The following is a 26365-nucleotide window of genomic DNA, read 5'->3' as shown; positions in this document are numbered from 1 at the left end:
TTTCCTACAGACACAGAATGTTTGAGCACATCAGATTTGTGGGGAGAAGACGTGGTATAGAAAAAACTTTCTTTTTCATTTGAATTAATGAACTAAATGCATGTTCAGTGAAGTTACTAACCTTACACTAACAGAATAATAATGTTAAAAATATGTCAGATTTTTGTATTACTATGATAATAATGTACAATACCGTGATTTGAAGGTTTACTGTTGAAGTGAAGTCTTCCAATAAACAGGAACGATGGTTCCATTTTGAATGTAGGATCGATAATAGTCACATGAACGGTGACGGGTCACGTGACATGGTCATGTGATCGTCATTCACAGAGTGAATGACACGACTTACCGGAAGCGGCATACACTGAATGAACGTCTGATACTTTAAAAACCCATGCATGTGAGGAAAAAAAAAGGGTTTTACTGCGTGATCTGTATGTACTTTATGTGTTATACGCTCCGTAAATAAAAGGATAAATTTTGCTTTCACCTCAGGGTGCCTGGATTTTTCATTTCCATACAACTTCCATCAAGTTCAACAATTGGAGTCACATTTATTGGGCCACTGTGACTCTCTCTTATTGGAGGTACAGGTATATTTCATGTGAACACTTATGGAGGTTACTTCCTGTCCCTGGGGTGATGGTTTCCCATACACAATAGTTAGTTCAGTTGTCCTTCTTAGTTTAGTAACATCCTGAAGCATCAATCTTATAAAGTAGGTGATCATATTATTCTTTTCTTGTGAGGTTCTCCTAGGAGAAATGTCTTTTAAGTGTTAGCTTGGAAAAATGAGTGACTCAGTAAATCTCTTTAGACCTTTAGATCTATAAATTTATCGTCCAACACATCAGTCTTCACATCTTCCGATCCTAAAAATAGAAGTCCAATGTGCTATCCATTGCGCCACAGAGCCATGTAACAAGCACTAGGTTCTAGAAGTGCAATGTGCTATCCATTGTGCCACAGAGCCATGTAACAAGCACTAGGTTCTAGAAGTGCAATGTGCTATCCATTGTGCCACAGAGCCATGTAACAAGCACTAGGTTCTAGAACTCCAATGTGCTATCCATTGTGCCACAGAGCCATGTAACAAGCACTAGGTTCTAGAAGTGCAATGTGCTATCCATTGCACCACAGAGCCATGTAACAAGCACTAGGTTCTAGAAGTCCAATGTGCTATCCATTGCGCCACAGAGCCATGTAACAAGCACTAGGTTCTAGAAGTGCAATGTGCTATCCATTGTGCCACAGAGCCATGTAACAAGCACTAGGTTCTAGAACTCTAATGTGATATCCATTGTGCCACAGAGCCATGTAACAAGCACTACGTTCTAGAAGTGCAATGTGCTATCCATTGCACCACAGAGCCATGTAACAAGCACTAGGTTCTAGAACTCCAATGTGCTATCCATTGTGCCACAGAGCCATGTAACAAGCACTAGGTTCTAGAAGTCCAATGTGCTATCCATTGCGCCACAGAGCCATGTACCAAGCACTACGTTCTAGAAGTCCAATGTGCTATCGATTGGGCCACAGAGCCATGTAACAAGCACTAGGTTCTAGAAGTCCAGTGTGCTATCCATTGTGCCACAGAGCCATGTAACAAGCACTAGGTTCTAGAAGTCCAATGTGCTATCCATTGCGCCACAGAGCCATGTAACAAGCACTAGGTTCAATGTCAACATGTTGTGGTCCCCGTCCTCAAATAGGAGTGTCCTAATCTGAGTTTACCTGGAATAGACCAAAAAAGGGGATAGTAGGGGATAGCTACAGAATGCACTGGTTATTAGGGGAGTAGACATTTTATTAAGAGGGAACCCACTCCTCAATGCCTTGTATAAAATACCCCTTTTTACAACACTTACGTCTGCTGTACTCACCAGTATACCGTCTAACAAAGTGAAGCAGCTAATGTATGGACACTTAAGCAAAAGTAGATTTTTATCTTAATTTATTTAAAATGTTTGCATTTTGTTATAGATTTTTAAAAAGAGATTTTAAAAAGTGGTAGAAGAGGAAGAGAACCTGTCCCATAAACTCCATGTATATAACATGTCACATAGAGGAACCAATGACCAAGAACAATCAGGTATCACATTATATTCTCCCGGATCTTCAGTCCTTGACTAGAAGGAAGAGATTTTCATCTATAGAATGTAGGCTTTCCCTTTAAAGGGGACGTGTTTTTTCCCCCACTAAATAATAACATGGCAAAGGGCAGGTTCTTTAGGGAAAGCTTGGGTCCCCTTGTTGCTCTCTCTGTAGGGGAGACAGCAGCCCACACTTATCAATTGAAATATGCTGGAGTCAGCTGTATTGGTCACATGTAGCTTTTCAGATAATCCTTGTAAGTCATATGACTAGAAGAACCATGTTCAAAAGGAAAGGCTGCACACAACTATCTTATAGCAAATTATACAAAGCTAAAACATCTCTAGCACAAATTTTAAAACCCTGCCCTATAATCAGTAAATACATTAACTGCTTAAAGACATCCAATTCATAGTTTAGGACAGCTCTTATGTGCTACATTCTGGAAGTTCCATTTACGACTATGATACATCAGGGATTAGAGTTGACCTGCAGATGAGTGCTAACAAAGGACCTCTGAATGTAGCTTCAGATGTGGATGAGATATGCAATGGAATCACAAGGTCACTCAATGATGTGTATAAAGAATGATCCCTTATAATATGTCTCTGATCCTATGTCGTCATTTTCAATCTGTATGTTAACACACAGGAAAATCAAGGCACTGAAGGCCCTCAAAGGCATTTCAATGTACTAAATTCTCTTCCACTTCTACCGACCGGAGACACACAAAGAGTTAAACATAAAAGCAGCAGCTTATTACTAGGGGAGGTCCAGAATACCCCATTTGGTGAGATAAGGGCTGACATCCTTCAGAATCAAATCTTCTCACCCAAGGAGTTGAGAACATATAAAGAATTGGCACGTAGCACGGGGTCCTGCCCCTTTAATCCTGTACATCCAGCGGCTAATCCAATCATCTTTTTGAGGACAAAGTCAAATTTCTGATTTCCAGGTAGAAAAAGAAAAAGTAAAGTATGCAAAATTGCATCCATCTCAGTGGTATCTGTCACTGTACTTTTTTTTATAGTGCTGGGCAGTAGAAACCACCACCATCCTTGGATCTTTAGGTCACGGCTTCTATGGAGCCCAAGTCTAAAATAAATAATATACGTCTTTGTCTTAAAAAAAAAATCTATAAAAAGTTAATTTACGAGTTCAGGCAACAATTATTACATGTTCATCAAGCGCTCTGTTTAGTGACAGCTTCTCCATTAATCCATCGCATGTGGAGGTTCTGTACAAGGGATGGTCACTATAGGAGTCTGACTGGTGCAGTGTGTCCAGCATACTGTCCTCCCAGCCACAGGGGGCACAATATTTCCATATACTGATCGCCATCAGAAGTATGTCAGGTTGTGAATGATCTGGTGCTGGAGAAGGTTTCTTATTGCAATAGCTTCTAGCGTTATGTTGTGTCCAGATTCCTGAGAAAGAAAAATGGTACGTTACTACAGGTAGCAGCATCTATAGTCCAGTGCAGTGATGGCGAACCTTTTAGACACAGAGTGCCCAAACTACAACCAAAACCTACTTTTATGTCGCAAAGTGCCAACATGACAATTTAAGTGGTAACTTATTGATTCCAACTGTATCATAAGTCTTAATCGTATTGGTGTTCTGAGGACACCAATACAATAGAAAGAAAATTTGGATTGTAGCTTCCTTCCAGGGTCCCCTGAAGAGGAAGAATCAGGGGATCCAGAGCAGGAGCTCCAACCATAATCCATCTCTATCCATACCTTCCCGCTTCTTGTGTAGTCTTTGCAGCCAAGAAAGTGTTGCCAAGAATAGTTTTGGACTGAAGGAGGAAACCTTGAGTCATGTCTAGAAAATTTTGTGCTGGGGTGATGGCCTGGGTGCACATAGAAAGGGCTCTGAGTGCCACTTCTGGCACCCGTGCCATAGGTTCACCAACACTGGTCTAGTGTATCATGTGTGATACTGTCTGCAGTAACATTATATCTCAGTCTATTACATGTGATACTGTGCTGCTAAGCTAATGAATCTTAGTCTATTATGTGAAACTGTCTGCTGGGTTACTGTATCCAGATCCATGTGTGATAGCATCTTCTAAAATATGGAGGCTAATCAGATTTTAGACCCATTGCTTTAAGGAAATTTACAATTATGATAATGAGCCTGAATGTCTTGTGGGGGTGTTAACAGAACCCTTCCATGCTGCAGCTTCACAGGCTGTTAGGGTCTCCCACTCCCCCTCTGCTCCATCAGCACTTCCCCCTCCCTTTGCTTGATGAAATCTCACTACAGCAGAGGAAGTTTCAACACATGGTAGGAGGGGGAAGTGCTCCTGCACTGTGTAGCAGCCTGTGAATTAGCATAATTTTAAAAGTTGATTTTAGAAAGAAGGAGGTCATGCATAACATAAGAAGATTACCACAGTCACAGTGCCTGGATCTATAAGTAAGTGTCCCTGGTTTACTCATACTTAATTTTGAAGGTAGATTTCATTTAACACATTAAAGCTCTTGACGTACATAACTTAGCGCTCCATGGTGTACCTGTGCGTCACAGAGCCGATGTTACGGTGATAAGGAATAAGGAAATAACTTGTAACTTACACCTGCGGTTGGAGTGACTGTCACGGTCAACGAGACTATTTTATACTTAACAAAATACGCAAGTTAACCAACTAAAATAATTTTAATCCTGTAGAACAAAACTGGCTGCTACATGAGCCTCTTTCCAGGGATGTGTACTATTAAATACACATTGGGACTCATTTACTAAGGGTCGAGCGTGCACTTTTGTCGGATTGTGCACAGTTTTCGTGGCTAAAATGGCTTGCATAGGTATTTAATAAGTGTGGGGATTGTGGCTCACGTAACTCTTTTGTGGCGCAGCTAAGCTGGCTTCCATGCAACACAATTTAGGGGATGTGCCGTCCGACTGATTCGTACTGAGCGAAGAGTTTAACTTTTAAATTGTCTCGCAAGCCCAAGCACTTAGATGCACCACTAAAAAGATGGTGAACTCTGTCGGACCTGAGACATTGATCTAATAAGTTAGGGGTTGGTCCTGGAGAGCTGTGAGGAGTTGTATAAAAGCAGGGCTATTAACTATCATTGCCTGCAGCTTTATATGCTTATACATAATGTGGATCAAAGACAATGACAAAATCCTGAAACTCACCGACATTGATTTTAGTGTCACTTTCTCATAGTAATGGATTGGCTGTTTTTTGTTAGATAATGCTGGGTAACCAAATCCGGCAATGTCCACCAGGTCACAGAAGTGAAGTGCAAAGGTGATCGCCAGCATGCCAGTAGTGGGCTTCTATAAAAGAGAAATGAGCATTGGTACTAGATTAGTATGTTGAGAAATTGTAGAAGTACCATTTTAGCCAGGAAAAATAAAAAATCTGATGTAAATACTTTTGTGTAAAAACTACAAAAGTGCTTAAAGGGCACCTACCACCATGATTCTACCTATAAAGGTAGAACTGGTGGTAGGTGGATGAATGGGATGTAACGATAGCCCTTTTTGGGCTAATCCTTACGTCCCGGCTATCCTTTTGTAAACTTTAATTACTTTATATGCAAATTTTTTTAAGCAACTACTGGGGCGTGGAGTAGCTGGAAATGAGGCTACTAGTTGCGGCTACTCCACGCCCCAGTAGCATCGTTGCTCCGCCTACCAGGTAATCTTCGTCGCGCAGCTCCTCGTAGCTGCGCGCCCTCGTGCGAATACCCTGCGTTCTGCTCATGCGCAGAACGCAGGCCTACGGGTGCGCGGGCGTAGCTCCGAGGCCGGCGTTACTGTGCATGCGCAGAACACCGGGTACTCGGACGAGGGAGCGAAGCTCCGAGGAGTTACGCGCAGAAGATTACCTGGTAGACGGAGGAACGAGGCTACTGGGGTGTGGAGTAGCCGCGACTAGTAGCCTCATGTCCGGCTACTCCACGCCCCAGTAGCCGCTTAAAAAAATTAGCATATAAAGTAATTAAAGTTTACAAAAGGATAGCCGGGACGTAAGGATTAGCCCAAAAAGGGCTATCGTTATGTCCCATTCATCCACCTACCACCCGTTCTACCTTTATAGGTAGAATCGTGGTGGTAGGTCCCCTTTAAGGAATGATGCCTTTGTTGGCTAACCAGAAAAATTATATTTGTTGCAAATTTTCAGGGCACACAGGCCCCTTCATCAGGCATGGATACAAATGAAGCACTGGGAGAAAAACACAACATTTGAGGAATGTTATACTAAGATAATAAGTACATACGGTGAGACTCAATTAAGATAAGCTGGGGTAACGAAACTGGACCTGTGTGCCCTGAAAGCTGGCAACAAATACAATTTTTCTGGTTAGCCCATAAAGGTATCATTCCTTAAGCAGTTTTGTAATTTTTACACAAAAGTATTTACATCAGATTTTTGATGCTAGATTAGTGAAATATTTGGATTTTTATAACCAGGTTTACAGGCGGAGGGGGGTCGTGTATCCAGGCTGCAGGATATCCTCTTATGTCACTTTTTGTCCTGCTCCCTGGAGGTGCTGCTTCCAACTGTAGCTTGCAACTGTAGTCTGCATGTGGGTGAAATAGCTGTACAAATGTCACAAACTTTTTAAAACAAACTGTATATATCAATAGTACAACTCTTAAACATTGTAAATATTGTAGCAGAGCAGCCCACACTCCATCTGTCTCCTTTCATGCCCCCTTCCTTCATGCTTCTGCACCCGTGTGATCATCGTGACATACAGTATTGATACCTTATGGTGCTATTATATAGGTAATCCATGATGTAAAGTGCATCGAGGGATTAATCAAAATTCTGGTAATTGTTGACCACTATCCCGCCAGATCATGGTACAGTGTTCACCGCACTGTGATCGAGTGCCATAGACCTCTATTGTGTCGTGATCTGGTGCGGCCAGATCATGGCCACAATAACGGTCGTGTGAATGTAGCCCAACATAAAAAATGTAATCTACATTTATTATACAAATGCTTCTCAATTAGAATATCAGCAAAAAAGTTGTTTTTTTCAATAATTCAATTCAAAAAGTGAAACTCATATATTACTCAATGTAGATAATTACAACTTACAGACAAAAGTCATTTAAGGAGATGTATTAATGTGTCGATCTTTAGAGCACTGTAAAGTAGAACTTGACAGTTCTCTGTCACAAAGATTAATCATTGGGACACATTTACATACCTGTCCTGCGTGATCCCCGAAAGTGCATTGTCTGACCGCAATGCACATCTGCCGCGATTCAAGAAGATTGTGCGCCCGATATCCTGCATGTGTTGCTTCCCCGATCAGGACACAATTTAAATGTTAAATCCCGCGCTCAGTCTGAATCAGTCAGATCGTCCGACGGCCCACCCCCCAATTTCTGTCGCATGGAAGCCGGCACGCCAAAATCCGATAGTGTGCGATACAATCCCCTTCTAAATGCCTGTAATTAGTAAATAAGCGCCATTGTGTCTGATGCTGGATGATTAATCTGGTGCTGTATAAGACTGATGAGTCCTACTTTGAACCTCTTATTAGTCTATATTTCTGTTCCACAGTATTCAATTTTCTGAAACATGGCTTAAATTTTCTGGCGTACTGTCTATTTTCTGTCCTGTCACACCCCTTAGTTACAAAGAACACACCCCTTTTTCAGACAAGTCGGAAAAATGCCTAAAATGTCTAAAATCTGTGATAAATTAACCCCATAGAGAATCTACAGTGTATTGACAAGAGGAAGATGAGAGACACCAAACTCAACCGTGCAGACAAGATGGCCAACATTTCTATGCTCAAAAATATTATTTTACAGTTGGTTTTTAAATAATATTCTAATTTCCTGAGTTAAGGACTTTTGGGTTTTCCTTGGGTGTTAGCCATAATCATCAACATTAACAGAAATAAACATATGACAAAGTGTTGTTTGTAACGACTCTATATATTATGTGTTTCCCTTTTTCAATTATTTATTAACTTATTGAGAAGCACTTGTATTTGACACCTAAACTCTAGAAAGCTGCAAAATCTGGTGTGACATGGAGGAGATAATGAACAATTTCAGGCATATTCATTGCTTTTTTGAAAGACGCTTACTGCTTTCATTTTTTTTGAGGACTTCTGGTTTGCAATAATAACATCCAGGATCTTAGTGGCAGTTACTTCCATATAATAAGGATTGAGGATCCGTGTATTCTGAGGGGTCACCTCCCAAATTAAAGGCGGCATTTTCCAAAAACCTTTACGGACCTGGTGAAAGAAGAAAATCTTAGCAGGGCTTGGCCAAACATCCACATACAGGGTCTGATGCCCCATTTCACAGTTATGTGACCATTAATTCAGAGCTGAAAGACACAATGCTAGAACCCCACCCACAACAGTGAGATACATTAGCAGCAATATGGGTGATGGTCTAAGGGTTTTAATACACCACACATATTTTTGTATTAGATGGATGAGGAGGGGGTAGTTAGTCCCCTCATATACTTTGTATAGCTCCGAAACTGATCCCACTAATGGGATGATGGAGCGTGATGATGGAGAATGTGACGCACCCTTTTTTCATTGTTAAATATAATCTTCATCCACTGGATGTCCAGAGGCTTAAATGGCACAAGCACCAACAAAGTATCAGGGTTGTTGTCCAGCTGTGGGTCAAAGTCAGCAGATTCAGGGTAGAAGAATCTCATGGTGGTCTTACTGCCTACATCCTTCTCGTAATTGTGGACAGGGGCATTGTTCAGCCTGGTGGTAAAAGAATTAGATTAGAAGTATCCAAAATGTATATTTGTATACTGCATGTTGAGATAGATACAAAGAAGAAAAACAAGTCCGCACAGTGGAGAGAAACCTCAATAGAGGGGGAGCAGAGCCTCCATGAATCCTGGCAAGATCCTTCAGTAGTAAACGTGAAAAAAGGGTAGGCAGCACTCCAAAAATCCAAATTTCCCAAGGGTGAAGTTCATTGAAACAGTGGCAATGTTTCGGTGTGAACCACCTTCATCATGCAATTTAACAAGTGAACCCATACAGGAAATACATGGTACAACAGTGAATACAAGTGGGCGTGCCTTAAAGTACAAGGTGCCTGATTTACATAGAAATAGATTTATCGTATATACTCGAGTATAAGCCGTCCCGAGTATAAGCAGAGGCCACTAATTTTACCACAAAATACTGGGAAAACCTATTGACTCGAGTATAAGCCGAGGGTGGGAAATGCATTGGTCACAGCCTCCCCAGTATATAGCCAGCCATGCCCAAGTGTATATAGCCAGCCCCTGCCCCAGTGTATATAGCCTGCCAGACCCTGCCCCAGTGTATATAGCCTGCCGCCACTGCCGGACAGATCGCACAGAAGATATATAGGGGTCGCCGGAAAGGTGAGTTTAGATATATTTATTTTTTGGACTCGAGCATAAGCCGAGTTTGGTTTTTTCAGCACATTTTTTGTGCTGAAAAACTAGGCTTATACTCGAGTATATAAGGTATACATATAAAATTGATACATATTGATAAATTTCTATACACAGTAGTCATCACATACATTGTAGAGCAAAATATATACATACTGGGACATTTTGTATACCTAAAGTGTGCATAGTAATGTATCAGGTGTGAATAGGGTCAGGGCGTGCCTCCATCTGTTTTACATCCAAAAAAAGTGGCTATATGTGATGTGATAATCACTCCCCGAGACTTTAGGTTTCCCAGGAGGTGATTATAGGGACTTATGAATTTTTGGAAGCCACTTTTTTGGATAAATTTTTAAGATGCTTTGCAGTTTCAGGAGCATCATATATTCAAGACACATCTGATATTTTACATACACCTAATGGAATTGATTTGGAAGGAAATAAAGATCTTGTACGAGTTTCATTTGATGTAGTTTCCCTCTACATTTCCATTGACCACACAAGGGGGTTGAGGGCTGTAGAGAGAAAAATGGAGAATTCAGTGTATCATCCAAGGGAATGTCAGTTAGCTATGGACCTGCTAAATCTAATACTCCATAACAATTATTTTTTTTTTCGGTTCTGATTTTTATGTTCAACTAAAAGGAGTGGCGATGGGTGCCAATATGACACCTACATATGCCAACATTGTGATTAAGAGGAGAAGTTCATCTATGTGTCCCACCACTTTGGCGCTGTGCTGAGGAGGTGGCGATACATAGATGATACCTTCCTCATCTGGACAGGGTCATTTACACGACTTAATGATTTCCATACATACCTGAACAGTATTGATCAAGACATCAAATTCACCATGCTACATTCAAGCGATATCATCCAATTTTTGGAGGTAACAGTTAAGATTACAGATAAGGGTCTTTCAACAAGTCTGTATACAAAACCTACAGACAGAAATAATCTTCTCAGATATGAGAGCAGTCACCCTAGGTCCATGGTTAACTAATTACCCCTGAGCCAACTGTTCAGAGTCAAAAGAATATCTAGTGAGCCAATTGATTTATAGAGGGATCTACTGAATACGGAGAAAAAATTCTTGAGACGGGGTAACCCCAAAAAAGTTATTTGTAAAAATAGAGAGGTTGTGGACAACAAAAAGAGGGAGGAACTTTTGGAGAGTAAAACTAAAAGAGGGTCATAAAAAACATTGGTCGATTCTAAAAACTTATATTGTTGAATTCAATAATTCCCTACTCATTTCTTATAGGCGATCCAAAATTATCAAGGACATTGTAGTCAAGGCTGATGTGGGCCCATTGAAGACACACATACAGTCAGGTCTATGGGACAAGAGGCGCACTGGAAGCTTTCTGTGCAGAACATGCGTCAATTGTCCACATATGTTAAAAGGAGAAACCTTTAGACATAACAACAAGGAATTTAAAATCAAACATTACTTGGACTGTAATAGCAACCACGTGATTTATTTGTTAAAATGCCCATGTGACCTGGCATACATAGGAGAGACCACATTAGACTTCAAAACTAGGTTCACTGTTACACAGTCCATAAAAAACGACTTGACTAACCCCTATCTAGGTACTTCGCAGAAAAGGGACATACCGAAGGCCAACTTAAGTGTGTGCTCACAGACCATATACCACCCCTGAGACGCGGAGATCATAAGAAGCTATCGAGAACCAAATAACTAAATTGGATCTTCTGTTTAAATATCCTACAACCCAATGGGTTGAACATGGACTTCAATTTGGAGAGTATTCTATAAAATTATGCAGCACCTATGCAAGATATTGGAGATTTCCCTTATATTCTGTATATTCCTCAACGTAAGACAAGTGTTTATCTTAATTCTTATTGTACATTAATTGGAATCTCTCTTTTGCAGATCATATATCTAAACAAGCCATGGAACACTTTGGGACAGATGTTCTTTCCTTCATGTACTTGCATCTTCACTTTCCACTCATTTGTATATTTTTGCCATGTTGGAATAGACATTTTTGGATGTGTGACCACCGATTGACATTAAATATTCATATTTGTATTACATATTTGTTTGTGCTACTGATCTTGTTGCCATTTTTGCTCCACATGTGGGTCAATAATTTGACTTGGGTGTTTCTATGTCCAGTTGTATGTGACCAGTCTTTAGGTTGACTTTGTGCTGGTAGGGTGACCATCATAAATGGTCTACGACACGCACTAAAGTCACCAACTTTGGGGATAAAGCACAGCCACCTTAAATGGTCTCTCGCTTCCCACATTCATATTTGTACACACCCACACACATGGTGGTTTGCATTATTTGGCATTCAGGATGGGCTACTTCCCCTTTAAGAGTGACTTATTTTCTGAAGTGCATGTGCAGTTTAGCCCTCAATAAGTGTTGCATACGCATTCTATATATTTCTATGCAATCTGACACAATTTTAATAAACGCTCTAAATTAATCCCAATACCATGTATTCCCCTTTAATAGCAATGGAACGATATGCTTGCGAGGTGAATTTACATTGCATATCCTGCTGGGTACTTTTTACATATTTCCCATGGTTTTCCTGTCAAACGGAGGCCACATTTATAATTTTCATTCATTTTTCTTCTTATGGGCCTAATTTTTAAGACACTACATGGTTTTGCCGTTTACAAACATGGCACCGAGCGTCTATGGATCTCAGTTCATGTGCGTGAGGTTTTTGGCGCGGGTGTATTGGGACTGCACAGATGCCGATACATTTGATCCACTGACGTGGGATGTAAAACAGATAGAGGCACGCCCTGACCCAATAGAGGTTATTTAAACACCTATTCACACCGATACATTACTATGCGCACTTTAGGGATACAAAATGTCCCAGTGTGTATATATTTTGCAAATAAAAATTCAAACGAATGCAGCCCCTTATCCGTGGGAAGAGCTCAACCAATGGTCCTGGATGGATCCAAAACATCCGAAGATCTCTGTAGAAGAATATTATATAGTGTGACAGGAGCTGTATGTAGTCTTCTAGTCCCTCAAGGCATCCCGTCCTTGTGGATTTGTTATGCGCATTTTTATCTGGCTTTATCGGAGCATGCTACCAGGAGATTTTGATGATTAAAAAGACACTTAACCGGTTCCGTGTATATATTTTGCACTACAATATATGTGGTGACTACTTTTTATAGAAATATATAAATATGTATCAATTTTATATGTATAAATCTGTTTCTAAATTGAAGGTGGTTCACACCAAAACGTTGCCACTGTTTCAATAAACTTCACCCTTTGGAATTTTGGATTTTTGGACTGCTGCCTACACTTTTTTCAATTTTAGATAGATATATAGGGGCATATTTATCTATTTATTTATTTACGATAGCCCTGCTGCTGCATGTTTGCAGCAGCATACATCAATAGGCTTCCGCGTCTTGATGTATCGGGGCAGCCGGCTGCGCAGCGTTTATCCTACGCCAGGCAGATATGAAAAGTCGCTGGCAGCAGCGAGTGTGCCGGAGTGGGGACAGTAACGCCCCGTGACGGCCCACTCCCCCCCCCTTCACGCCCCACTGGCGTGAAGGTGGCGGATCGGGGCAAATAACCGCAAGTGCTAGCAATAAGCTAGCATTTGAGATTATTTCAGGGCCTCTGGCGTGTCACAGAGGTCCTGATAAATATGCCCCACCATAGGGTCAGTGGTGGCATGGGAGCGACTATGCCCCCTCTCCATTGAAAACATGCGGATATTGGAGACACAGCTTTTGACAAAAACCTAATGTTTGCGATGATGTAGTGACTACCGTAGCTATTTACAGAACTAATCTGAATGCATTTTTATAAGTGCAATAAATGGAAAAGCTTCATGTGAACACAATAAAAGGATATGACTGATATAAAACTGTAAAGCAAACAGTATGTTTGTCTTCTCAATAACATTACAGTCTTCCATAAAACACTAAACAATACAGTTACAAAATAAGAAATAAAGATAAATGATTTTATTGGCTTCTGTCGAATGCAAATATTTACTAAAGAAGCATTGGCTAGGAGCTTGATGCATTGGGATTAGCAGTTCTGCTCTTGTACGCAGTCTATGAATGAACCCTGGAGGGAACTTTCCCCATCTAATACATGTTTATAGTCTCTTTACAGCAAAGATATGCAGACTTACTGTAAGTTGGACAGACGTATTTGATAATAAGATACAGAGGTATTTTAGTGAATCTTAGGTCTAGGGCTTCTGGGATCTCCTGGTCCACCAAATAAACGCATCTATGAATAATGCCCTATAAATCAACCATTTGAAACCTTTTTTTTGTTTCATCAAGTTTTACTTCTTTCAAATAAATACATGTATTTACATCAATTCATTTTCTGAGACGTCTGAGGAAGGGGGCGTGTCCCTTGAAACGTCACAGCAGGTGGACGATACCACTCTGTCCAACAGTCAGAGACAAGGCAGTCTCAGCCCTGGGGCCTCCAAACATGTGAGTATTGCGAAGGGAAAAAAAACTACTAGAACGCCAAATGAGGTGAATTTCTTTATATCTTTAAAGTTCATGTGATAGCACACTCACTAGGACGTACGTACACTAGCCGAAAAATTGTTATAATATATAAGAAGATTTAAGAAAATGAAAATGAATTGATGTAAATACATGTATATATTTGAAAGAAGTAAAACTTGATGAAACAAAAAAAAGGTTTCAAATGGTTGATTTATAGGGCATTATTCATAGATGGACTTACTGTAAGTTCCCATTACATTTATGTATATTAATCATTTCTTTATTTCAGATATGTCTATGGTAGAATATACTGTAATTCAGTGGAAATGTCAAACCCTTTATTCTCCTGGGTGAATATTCTGACTGTACCTTCACATGAACATGGAAAAATGTGGCTATGAAAAATGGACATTAATGTCAGTTTTTTACAGTTGATTTACTTCAGTTTGTTATCTTCTATGATGAGCTGTAAAAACAGTTCATGCTCTACTTTTTAATGGATCGTTTGCAAGGTCCATTAAAATAATGTTTGCAGTGGGCATTGTTCCCTTAAAAAGTATTGCATTTAGTAAAGCTATGGGTTAAAATAAAAAAAATCAAGAGAACATGCACAAATTTCATGTGAAACTTAGGGCTCATGCCCATGACAAAGGAAACGAGTGAAGTTTTTGTTAACGGACACCACGCACGGCACCAAATGCAGTACTTCTTAATGGATCAGTACCCAGAGTCGTTATTATTTACAGACTGCCTGTCTGTAAAAGTGGATTGAACTGTTTTCCCTGATGTACAATAGAAGTCAATTATTTGGGGGATTTAACACAAAAGCAACAGCGCGTGATCTAAACCCTACCCTGTTGTTAAATACAGAACTTACAAATAGAGAAGGTAGGTGACCCAGGGCGGTGCCAGTATAAACCAATATGGACATACAGGCGATCCGCTACTTAAGAATACCTGACTTACAGACAACCCCTAGTTAAAAACGGACCTCTGGATGTTGGTAATTTACTGTATTTTAGCCATAGGCTACAATAAGGAGCTATAACAGTTATCAGAGTTGTCTGTAATGAAGATTTATTGTGAATCCTGGTTCTTATGACAACCCAACATTTTTCAAATCCAATTGTCACAGAGCCCAAAAAAATTTGACAATGATAAAATATACAGTTCTGACTTACATACAAATTCAAGTTAAAAACTAACCTGCAGAACCCAATCTTGTACGTAAACAGGTTTACTTTCTTTTGTATTTCTCTGATATATGTGTAATCTATTTCACAGAAGTACAACTTCTTCATGTGAACCTGGGCTCAGCAGCCACTACTAATGCTGGCCTTTGTTGGACCATACACTTATGCACTACCATCCATCCATAGTTTTATATACTCCAATACTAGGTCTGTCATTTATTTTCTGTTGTATAGTGGTTACTGTTACAATGACAATGATCTTACCTGATCACAACGTCATATTTATTAATGACTTCACCCAGAGAGCTGTTTTTAAGCCGATGTCCATTTCCCACCACTATACACCGTCTACACCGCAACCTGGACATGGTAACAGTAACATTGCTGTGTTATTATAAATTAGCAGTGTATTCACTAAAACAATTCTAATTGTGTCTAACAGATGTCATTGGGAATGCTCTTCAGGGAATATATCCTGCCCTTGTCTCTGCAGCGGGAACATAATTACATATTGTACATTCAGTTCCACATAACTGTCAGTAGATGGCATCAACATAACTCATGTAAAGAGATTTTAACATAAAAGGTTTAGTTTTCTATGTTAAATATTTATACAAAATGTATACAAAATTTTTTGCACTATAAGATGCACCTTACTTTAGGAAGAACACATATAAATATCCTTGTGGTTATACACATCTGTGCAATGTACATGAGCAAATACAGGTCTACTAGTATAACCAGTCTCCACTTCTCAAGTATGGTATCCCTCAATACCAGCCTCCCCCAGCTCCTTATTCCCTCTGTATCTCCAGTTTCCACTTTTTCTGCACAACCTCTTCCAGCCCCTCAACCCCTCTGTATAACCAGTCTCCACTTCTCAAGTATGGTATCCCTAAATATAACCAGCCTCCACTAGCTCCTCATCCCCTGTGTATAACCAGCCTCTACTTCATCTGAATAGCCTCCTCCACCTCCTCATCCCCTGTGTATAACCAGCCTCCACTTCTCTTGCACAGCCTCCTCCACCTCCTCATCCCCTGTGTATAACCAGCCTCCACTTCTCCTGCACAGCCTCCTCCACCTCCTCATCCCCTGTGTATAACCAGGCTCCACTTCTCCTGCACAGCCTCCTCCACCTCCTCATCCCCTGTGTATAACCAGCCTCCACTTCTCCTGCACAGCCTCCTCCACCTCCTCATCCCCTGTGTATAACCAGCCTCCACTTCTCCTGCACAGCCTCCTCCACCTCCTCATCCCCTCTGTATAACCAACCTCCACTTCTCCTGCACAGCTTCCTCCACCTCCTCATTCCCTGTGTATAACCAGCCTCCACTTCTCCTGCACAGCCTCCTCCAGCTCCTCATCCCCTGTGTATAACCAGCCCCCACTTCTCCTGCACAGCCTCCTCCAGCTCCTCATCCCCTGTGCATAACCAGCCTCCACTTCTCCTGCACAGCCTCCTCCACCTCCTCATCCCCTCTATATAACCAGCCTCCACTTCTCCTGCACAGCCTCCTCCACCTCATCCCCTGTGTATAACCAGCCTCCACTTCTGCACAGCCTCCTCCACCTCCTCATCCTGTGTATAACCAGCCTCCACTTCTCCTGCACAGCCTCCTCCACCTCCTCATCCCCTGTGTATAACCAGCCTCCACTTCTCCTGCACAGCCTCCTCCACCTCCTCATCCCCTGTGTATAACCAGCCTCCACTTCTCCTGCACAGCCTCCTCCACCTCCTCATCCCCTCTGTATAACCAACCTCCACTTCTCCTGCACAGCCTCCTCCACCTCCTCATTCCCTGTGTATAACCAGCCTCCACTTCTCCTGCACAGCCTCCTCCAGCTCCTCATCCCCTGTGTATAACCAGCCCCCACTTCTCCTGCACAGCCTCCTCCAGCTCCTCATCCCCTCTGTATAACCAGCCTCCACTTCTCCTGCACAGCCTCCTCCACCTCATCCCCTGTGTATAACCAGCCTCCACTTCTCCTGCACAGCCTCCTCCACCTCCTCATCCCCTCTGTATAACCAGCCTCCACTTCTCCTGCACAGCCTCCTCCACCTCCTCATCCCCTGTGTATAACCAGCCCCCACTTCTCCTGCACAGCCTCCTCCAGCTCCTCATCCCCTCTGTATAACCAGCCTCCACTTCTCCTGCACAGCCTCCTCCACCTCCTCATCCCCTGTGTATAACCAGCCTCCACTTCTCCTGCACAGCCTCCTCCACCTCCTCATCCCCTGTGTATAACCAGCCTCCACTTCTCCTGCACAGCCTCCTCCACCTCCTCATCCCCTGTGTATAACCAGCCTCCACTTCTCCTGCACAGCCTCCTCCACCTCCTCATCCCCTCTGTATAACCAACCTCCACTTCTCCTGCACAGCCTCCTCCACCTCCTCATTCCCTGTGTATAACCAGCCTCCACTTCTCCTGCACAGCCTCCTCCAGCTCCTCATCCCCTGTGTATAACCAGCCCCCACTTCTCCTGCACAGCCTCCTCCAGCTCCTCATCCCCTGTGCATAACCAGCCTCCACTTCTCCTGCACAGCCTCCTCCACCTCATCCCCTGTGTATAACCAGCCTCCACTTCTCCTGCACAGCCTCATCCACCTCCTCATCCCCTCTGTATAACCAGCCTCCACTTCTCCTGCACAGCCTCCTCCACCTCCTCATCCCCTGTGTATAACCAGCCCCCACTTCTCCTGCACAGCCTCCTCCAGCTCCTCATCCCCTCTGTATAACCAGCCTCCACTTCTCCTGCACAGCCTCCCCCACCTCCTCATCCCCTGTCTATAACCAGCCTCCACTTCTCCTGCACAGCTTCCTCCAGCTCCTCATCCCCTCTGTATAACCAGCCTCCACTTTTCCTGCACAGCCTCCTCCACCTCCTCATCCCCTGTGTATAACCAGCCTCCACTTCTCCTGCACAGCCTCCTCCAGCTCCTCATCCCCTCTGTATAACCAGCCTTCACTTCTCCTGCACAGCCTCCTCCACCTCCTCATCCTCTCTGTATAACCAGCCTCCACTTCTCCTGCACAGCCTCCTCTACCTCCTCATCCCCTGTGTATAACCAGCCTCCTTTTCTCCTGCACAGCCTCCTCCACCTTCTCATCCCATGTATAACCAGCCTCCACTTCTCCTGCACAGCTCCCTCCAGCTCCTCATCCCCTGTGTATAACCAGCCTCCACTTCTCCTGCACAGCCTCCTCCAGCTCCTCATCCCCTCTGTAAAACCAGCCTCCACTTCTCCTGCACAGCTCCCTCCAGCTCCTCATCCCCTGTGTATAACCAGCCCCCACTTCTCCTGCACAGCCTCCTCCAGCTCCTCATCCCCTGTGTATAACCAGCCTCCAGTCCTCCTGCACAGCCTCCTCCAGCTCCTTATCCCCTGTGTATAACCAGCCTCCACTTCTCCTGCACAGCCTCCACCAGCTCCTCATCCCCTCTGTATAACCAGCCTCCACTTCTCCTGCACAGCTCCCTCCAGCTCCTCATCCCCTGTGTATAACCAGCCCCCACTTCTCCTGCACAGCCTCCTCCAGCTCCTCATCCCCTGTGTATAACCAGCCTCCAGTCCTCCTGCACAGCCTCCTCCAGCTCCTCATCCCCTGTGTATAACCAGCCCCCACTTCTCCTGCACAGCCTCCTCCAGCTCCTCATCCCCTGTGTATAACCAGCCTCCACTTCTCCTGCACAGCCTCCTCCACCTCCTCATCCCCTCTATATAACCAGCCTCCACTTCTCCTGCACAGCCTCCTCCACCTCATCCCCTGTGTATAACCAGCCTCCACTTCTCCTGCACAGCCTCCTCCACCTCCTCATCCCCTGTGTATAACCAGCCTCCACTTCTCCTGCACAGCCTCCTCCACCTCCTCATCCCCTGTGTATAACCAGCCTCCACTTCTCCTGCATAGCCTCCTCCAGCTCCTCATCCCCTCTGTATAACCAGCCTCCACTTCTCCTGCACAGCCTCCTCCACCTCCTCATCCTGTGTATAACCAGCCTCCACTTCTCCTGCACAGCTCCCTCCAGCTCCTCATCCCCTGTGTATAACCAGCCCCCACTTCTCCTGCACAGCCTCCTCCAGCTCCTCATCCCCTGTGTATAACCAGCCTCCACTTTTCCTGCACAGCCTCCTCCAGCTCCTCATCCCCTGTGTATAACCAGCCTCCACTTCTCCTGCACAGCCTCCTCCAGCTCCTCATCCCCTGTGTATAACCAGCCTCCAGTCCTCCTGCACAGCCTCCACCACCTCCTCATCCCCTCTGTATAACCAGCCTCCAGTCCTCCTGCACAGCCTTCTCCAGCTCCTTATCCCCTGTGTATAACCAGCCTCCACTTCTCCTCCACAGCCTCCTCCAGCTCATCCCCTCTATATAACCAGCCTTCACTTCTCTTTCACTGCCTCCCACAGCTCCTCATCTCTTGTGAATTTCCCTTCTCGCTCCTACTCGTTTCCCTTCTAGGTCCTTCATCTCCTGTGAATCTTGTGGATTTCCCCACTGTGGGACTAATAGAGGATTATCTTATCTTCTCTTCTCATACAGTCTTATCACCCCCTATGTACAATCTCCTTTAATAGTTAGTAAAAGTAGATGAAGTTGCATAATCATGTCATAGTGTGCGTCGTTGTTTTACCTTTCTATTTCTGGTGGTACATGGTATTGGTTTGACAGTGCAAGAAATTTTGTTAGTAGTTCCTCTGAAAAAAAAAATAGTTAACTATCAGTAAATACATGTGAATAAAAGACATTTACCATATGGACTCCATTTGGGGATAACACATGTGATAGTCATAGCACTACATGGCTCATGTAATGTAATCACTGGATCTGCACAAATAATCACATAATCACATTTCTCCGATTCTACTGCCAAAAGACTTGCAGCACAACGTTCAATCTTATATCTGTACCCCCATTAGTTCCTAATCTCAACTTTGCTCTTACCACTTCCCTTTGTTCCATACGGTAAAGGATAGACAGACTCATTCTTCACCCAGAAATAATCACTAAGCTGCAGGAAAACGGGGTGATTCCTTGAGTAACTGCGGATGGAAATAAGAGCATATTACAAGGCAAATTAGGAGGATGGTTGCGCAACTGTATACATGAGAATGGCTATGTGTTTTACCAGCAGATGGTTGTGTGCTATACATATGAATGGCTACATGTTTTAACAGCAGACGGTTGTATGATATATATATGAGAATGGATACAAGTTTTACCATTAGATAGTTGTGTACTACACATAAGAAAAGCTATGTTTTGTACTAGATGATTGTTGTGTGCTATACACGAGAATGGATACAAGATTTACCATTAGATGGTTGTGTCCAATACATAAGAATGGCTATGTTTTGTACTAGCAGATGGTTTGTGCTATACATGAGAATGAATACATGTTTTACCATACAATGAGCATGGCTATGTATTATACCAGCAGATAGCTGTGAGCTATACAGTTCATGAGAATAGCTGTGTGTTGTACAAGCACATGACTGTGTGCTTTATAAGAGGATGGTTAAGTGCAGTCTAACTGCAGTCAAAACTGCTGAATCTAGGCTTCTAGGCTTTGAAAAACTGAAGTTTTAATTAGAGAGTATGGGGCCTCTCCAGCGCAAACGGACATGTCAAGAGGCTTCAGTTGGCGTGTTGCTACGCAGGGTTTTACGTGTGAGAAGTCAGTGCAGGGCGTCCTGTCCCACTGGCCTCGCCCTCACTCCCGCTGCTCATGCCCGCTTGCGTGGAGGTGGTGGAAAGCAGAAAATAATCGCAAGTGCTAGTGACACACCAGCATTTGCAATTATTTTATGGCTTCTACATTAAGTTTTGTGGCATAGAAGTGCCATGATTAATACCCCCTATGACTGATCCGTAAAAAATGGTTAAGTCTAGGACGTGCTCGACTTATTAACAGTTCGGTTGCACGGTAAAATAGCAGCTGTGGGCAGCCCATCTTTTTCACATGTCGACTGCATCTGCCTTCATAGTGGAAGTTGGCTGTATACTGTGTGTAAAGATGACTGTGTGCTAGGAGAAAAGATTGTGCGAGATGAATGGTTGTAGTGACAGCTATCAGACACTTACTTGGTGATCAAAGAAGCTGCTTTAGAAGCAACAGCACCTGGAGTGCAAATGGCTCCGACATTAACATAAGGTCTGACGAAAAAGAAGACGATATTAATGTTCGGTACAATACAAAATGAAGGATACACAGGATGGCCACACTATGAAACGCTTGCACCTGGAGGTTAACCAGATCAATGCTAAATGTATATACTAAATATTATGAAAGCAGAACGTATTAAATTATATATTCACGTTATGTGCTCGAGATACATAATAATAAAATCCACTAAGTATGGTGCGGAACCTACCTTGGTATGTAGGAGTCTACATGTAGGTACCACAGCATCCCAAAACAGAACATAACAGTGAGGAAGGCAGCACCGGCTCTCCATCCTGCTGACAACATACAAAGCAGACAGCACTTATACATTGTAACACTGAAAGGAAAAGTAAACGAGAAAACCCAAAACTGCAAAACACACAAACCCTACAACCCAAAGAGTCCATATGTATACTGGGAGAAGAAAGATCAATCCCCTCTAAAGTCAAGAACTTAAAGTAATTTAATTCTCTTAATGAAGTATTCTGCTCAAAACTATTTTGTCAATGCTTAACCAGTAATGTGCAACAACCCTGCCGATACATAGGGTGGCAAATAGTGCCATCTCTATGTACGGAGAAGCCTAGGGAGACTGATCACCTGACGTGGTGGTCGCCAAAAGTTGGGAACTTTGTAATTGCGGCTGGAACTACTGCCTAGGAGGGCAAGAATTAACATATCTATTGTCTGTAAACAATGATATGCTGTGTTCTTATTGTTAACCAAGCTGGAAGCTGATTGGAGAGTGCTGCCACCTCACTAGAGTATTCTAGAAGCAGAGCAGAGTGCAGAACCTGCCTGTGTTGCAGAAGCCAATGTCACACTACCAGGAAGCATAGGTGTCTCAGGCCTGCTGCCTGATACCTGTAGCCTGTCAGGAGACTAGGCTAGAGCAGAGGTCCACTGTCCGGACCTGTCCATCTCTGGCTCCATCTTATCCAGCCCAGCCGGAAGTTATTCCCAGCCTGTGAGCAACCCTTAATGCAGACTAGCTATCTCCTACCAGCTTTCCAGCATGCTGAACCTGCTGCTGATGTTAGGCCATTGCCTGCCGTTCACGTTACAAGAAAGAACCGTTAGTTGATTTGCACAACGTGCCTCCATGTGATCCCTGGATCAGGCTGCTTCACCATCATGGGCTCCCCATCCTTCATCATCCAAGGACTTCTACATACACCTGAGGGGTTGACCCAGGGAGAAACCTATTGCATTTGCTTCTCCCTCTATTTTGCTTGCACACACCACCTGCTGGAGACCTGCCAGGCTGCAGGCCTGTCCTCCGATCCCAATACCAAGCAACGTGATCATAGCGTGCCCAAGGCCACATAAGATAGCCACTCCGGTATTCTAGGCCTTGACTGTCTACAGCCACCCGAAGAAAGTCTAGGCCCCTGTGGGGGTTGTTGCAAATGCATCTAAAACACAGAGGGGGAATATATTATGACTGGCGTTTAGAACGCCAAACTTAAGATCCTTCACCCACCCCCCTGCTGGTGCTACAGCGTCCATATTTCCTAAGAGTCTCTGGCCTCTTGGTAAATACGGGCACAAACTGGTAGAACTGGTAGACCATGTCAGAACTGGTGGAGTTTTTTGATCTAGTCTCTACCCACCTCGCTCCCCTCCCGCTAAAAGACTCCTATATCAAGACCAATAGTCTTTCTCAGAAAGGCTATTTATCCCCAAAAATCCATCCAGATACAGAAAAACTAGAAGACTCAACTTCATCATCAAGTATACCTCTAACCATAAGACTAATAGATCTGTAATGTACAAAATACTGGCCCATTCTTCTAAGAAACCCTCACCTCACTAAATCCCTCTCCGTTCAACCCCAACTTACGTTTAGTTGAGCCCTCACTTTAAAAATTATTATGGCACCCACAAAATTACTTAAGCCTCAGCACAAATCCAACCTTATCCAATCTATGATTTTTCCAGACCTCAAGAGGACCTTTCGTTGTAATAGTGGTCAATGTTCAACAGGCAAGCAATTTAAGATTAGCTTGTTCCTTAACTCTGACTAAGTAGTCAATCTACTTGAATGCCCCTGCTTATTGCAATACAAGGGCATAACATCATAAACCCTAACAGATAGGGTGAAACCCATCGGAACAAAATCAAGACAGGTTATCAACTACATAGTGTCTGCAGATGTGCCATGCTTATTTTAACTGCAACTTTATTAGTCTGTCACTTATACCAATAGAACAGATCCCTAAAGACCACCCGGATTGATTAGACAACTCAGGGAAAACTATTGGATCTTTAAATTAAATTCCATGTGCCCATGTGTTTAAATGAGTCTATGGAAAGGGTCTAATGTTATAGCCACAAAAAGTTTACAACATAGACTGGAAGTTGACTTAGCCACATGTTATTATGGTTATTATTCTATCAAATACTGATCGTCAAAGGAAATCAGCCAGTTAAAAAAATAAATTAACACCTTAAGATACTCACCTCCGCTCCTCTCACCTAGAAAAGAGAGTTATAAAAAGCAGCAGTAGAGTATGGGGACAAGATGTCTGGCACTTTGGGCTGCTATTTATGCAGGCACTCTTCATGACTTACTTCTCCAACATGGGAGAGGAATGCATCATGCAGGAGAAGTGAATTCATTCCTCTTGCGTGACATCACCTCCATCTCCCAGCATAGGAGAGGGAGGTGCAAGGCCTGCATAATTAGCAGCCCGAAGCGACGGACATATTGTCCCCGCGCTCCATGCTGTTTTTATCTTTTCTAGATAATCTCGGCATGTCAAGCTTACAGGAGACAAGCACCAGGTTCAAAATGAAGAGGAGCACAGGTAAGTATTTGTAGGTGCTTTTTTGTTTTTTTTTTAATAGTTGATTTCCTCATTATATCATGGTCCTTTTGATTCTATCTCTACTTTAACTACTTATTCGACTGTTTCATCCATCCAGTGAACCATAGAAGTTTACTTATTTATACTTATTTTTCCAATGAACACTTCCCCCCCTATAGTACATTTGCTTTTTATCTTCTTCTATGCTCTTCTAGCCTTTTCATGTTTGATCAGGTTGTTTTATTTTATTTCATTTCAGGCATAAAGGGATACCACTGCAGTTAGCCTTCTTACTTCCATTTTCTTGGCTCCAGCAATGCTTATACTATGATTCCAATTGCAACTCCACTACTCCAGTCTGTGCATTCTCTCCACTGCACATGATTCCCCCGCAAGTATATAAACCCCGGAAGCCGAACCGGACACAAAACAGAGTGGGGCAGATTTATCAAGGTGTCTGAAAGACAGAATATTCTTAGTTGCTCACGGCAACCAATTAACCTCTTAAGGACCAGGCCCTTTTTCGTTTTTGCGTTTTTATTTTTCACTCCCCACCTTCAAAAATCTATAACTTTTTTATTTTTCCGTGTACAGAGCTATGTGATGGCTTATTTTCTGCGTAACAAATTGCACTTCGTAGTGATGGTATTAAATATTCCATGCCGTGTACTGGGAAGCAGGAAAAAAATTCTAAATGCAGTGAAAATGATGAAAAAACACATTTGCGCCATTTCTTGTGGGCTTGGTTTTTACAGCTTTCACTGTGCGCCCCAAATGACAGGTCTATTTCATTCAATGGGTCAATACGATCACGAGGATACCAAATTTGGATAAGTTTTATAATGTTTTCATACATTTACAAAAATTAAAACCTCCTGTACAGAAAAAAAAATACTTCATTTTGCCGTGTTCTTGCGCTAATAACTTTTTCATACTTTGGTGTATGGAGCTGTGAGTGGTGTCATTTTTTGCGACTTCTGATGACGTTTTCAATGCTTCTATTTTGTAGGACTGTGCGACCTTTTGATCACTTTTTATAGAATTTTTTCTATTTTTCAAAATTGCAAAAAAAATGCCATTTGCGACTTCGGGCGCTATTTTCCGCTACGGGGTTAAACGCAGTGAAAAACGGTTATTATATTTTGATAGATTGGGCATTTTCGGACGCGGCGATACCTAATGTGTTTATGATTTTTACGGTTTATTTATATTTATATCAGTTCTAGGGAAAGGGGGGTGATTTGAATTTTTATGTTTTTTTAATATAATTTTTTTTTTTTTTACTTTTTTTTATTTTTTTTTTTTACTATTTTTCAGACTCCCTAGGGTACTTTAACCCTAGGTCGTCTGATTGATCCTACCATATACTGCCATACTACAGTATGGCAGTATATGGGGATTTTGCATACCATCTATTACAATGTGCAGATCGCACATTGTAATAGATAGCCTCGATCATGACAGCCTCGGATCTTTGTGTGATCCCAGGCTGTCATGGCAACGGATCGGCGCTCCCCGGTGAGTGACGATCGGAACCAAGATGGCGGCGCCCACGCGCCGCCGGCTCTTTAATGCCGCCGGCAGCTTTGCCGGCGGCGATCAAAGGGTTAACACCAGCGATCGGTGCAAGCACCGATCGCGGGTGTTAGCGACGGGCGTTTGCTTCATTATGAAGCAAATGCCCGGTGAGTATGAAGAGGGCTCAGCCCGTGAGCCCTCTTCATACTCCCCCATGCGCAGTAAGACGTAAGGGTACGTCTTATTGCGCTATGGGGTTAAAGTTCCCCTTTAAATTTTCATGAGCACTGGTAAAATTAAAGCTGAGCTGTAATAGGTTGCCATGAGCAACTAAGAATATTCTGACTTTCAGACAGCTTGATAAATATGCCTTAGTGTTCCTGCCAGCCCCTTGATTCCAGAATGTAAGTAGAGATACAGGCACGTATTCTATTCTATCAACAATACAGTGGGTGACATATGCTCCTTTTACAGAGGCTCACGAACAGTGTTTGGGTCACTAAAACTTCCACTATCTACTTTTGGAATCTTTAGCTGACAGATACAGGGTTAGTTCCCCTTGTTGTAAGCCTTGTTTTTGAAGAAATTACTAAGGATAGCTTTCAAGCTTATGAATATTGCTTGTGTCAGTTTTAGTCTTCTTTCGGTACATATTACATATGATTATGCATTTC

General features: G+C 42.8%; 1 protein-coding gene across 10 annotated transcripts in view; it reads right to left on the bottom strand.

The window, feature by feature from the left end:
- Positions 1 to 1937: 1937 nt before the first annotated feature.
- Positions 1938 to 26365, bottom strand: part of LOC140135331 (CMP-N-acetylneuraminate-beta-galactosamide-alpha-2,3-sialyltransferase 4-like) — a 106383-nt gene continuing 81955 nt past the window's right edge. For 6 of the 10 annotated variants that reach the window (XM_072156673.1, XM_072156672.1, XM_072156666.1 and 3 more), the window contains 10 exons: positions 21572 to 21659; positions 21282 to 21353; positions 20142 to 20239; positions 19831 to 19894; positions 15456 to 15551; positions 8632 to 8821; positions 8174 to 8326; positions 6538 to 6660; positions 5248 to 5391; positions 1938 to 3521 (listed from right to left, as the gene is read on the bottom strand). In XM_072156673.1, coding sequence (XP_072012774.1) covers positions 3435 to 3521; positions 5248 to 5391; positions 6538 to 6660; positions 8174 to 8326; positions 8632 to 8821; positions 15456 to 15551; positions 19831 to 19894; positions 20142 to 20239; positions 21282 to 21353; positions 21572 to 21659 — 1115 coding nt within the window. In that variant the 3' untranslated portion in view covers positions 1938 to 3434. The remainder of the gene's footprint in view (positions 3522 to 5247; positions 5392 to 6537; positions 6661 to 8173; positions 8327 to 8631; positions 8822 to 15455; positions 15552 to 19830; positions 19895 to 20141; positions 20240 to 21281; positions 21354 to 21571; positions 21660 to 26365) is intronic. The other 4 variants (XM_072156667.1, XM_072156676.1, XM_072156669.1 and 1 more) reach the window with 3 other exon arrangements.

The sequence above is a fragment of the Engystomops pustulosus genome, chromosome 6, assembly GCF_040894005.1.
Source record: "Engystomops pustulosus chromosome 6, aEngPut4.maternal, whole genome shotgun sequence".
Taxonomy (NCBI): domain Eukaryota; kingdom Metazoa; phylum Chordata; class Amphibia; order Anura; family Leptodactylidae; genus Engystomops; species Engystomops pustulosus.
The sequence above is the reverse complement of the archived record's forward strand: the minus strand, read 5'-3'. Positions and strand labels throughout refer to the sequence as shown.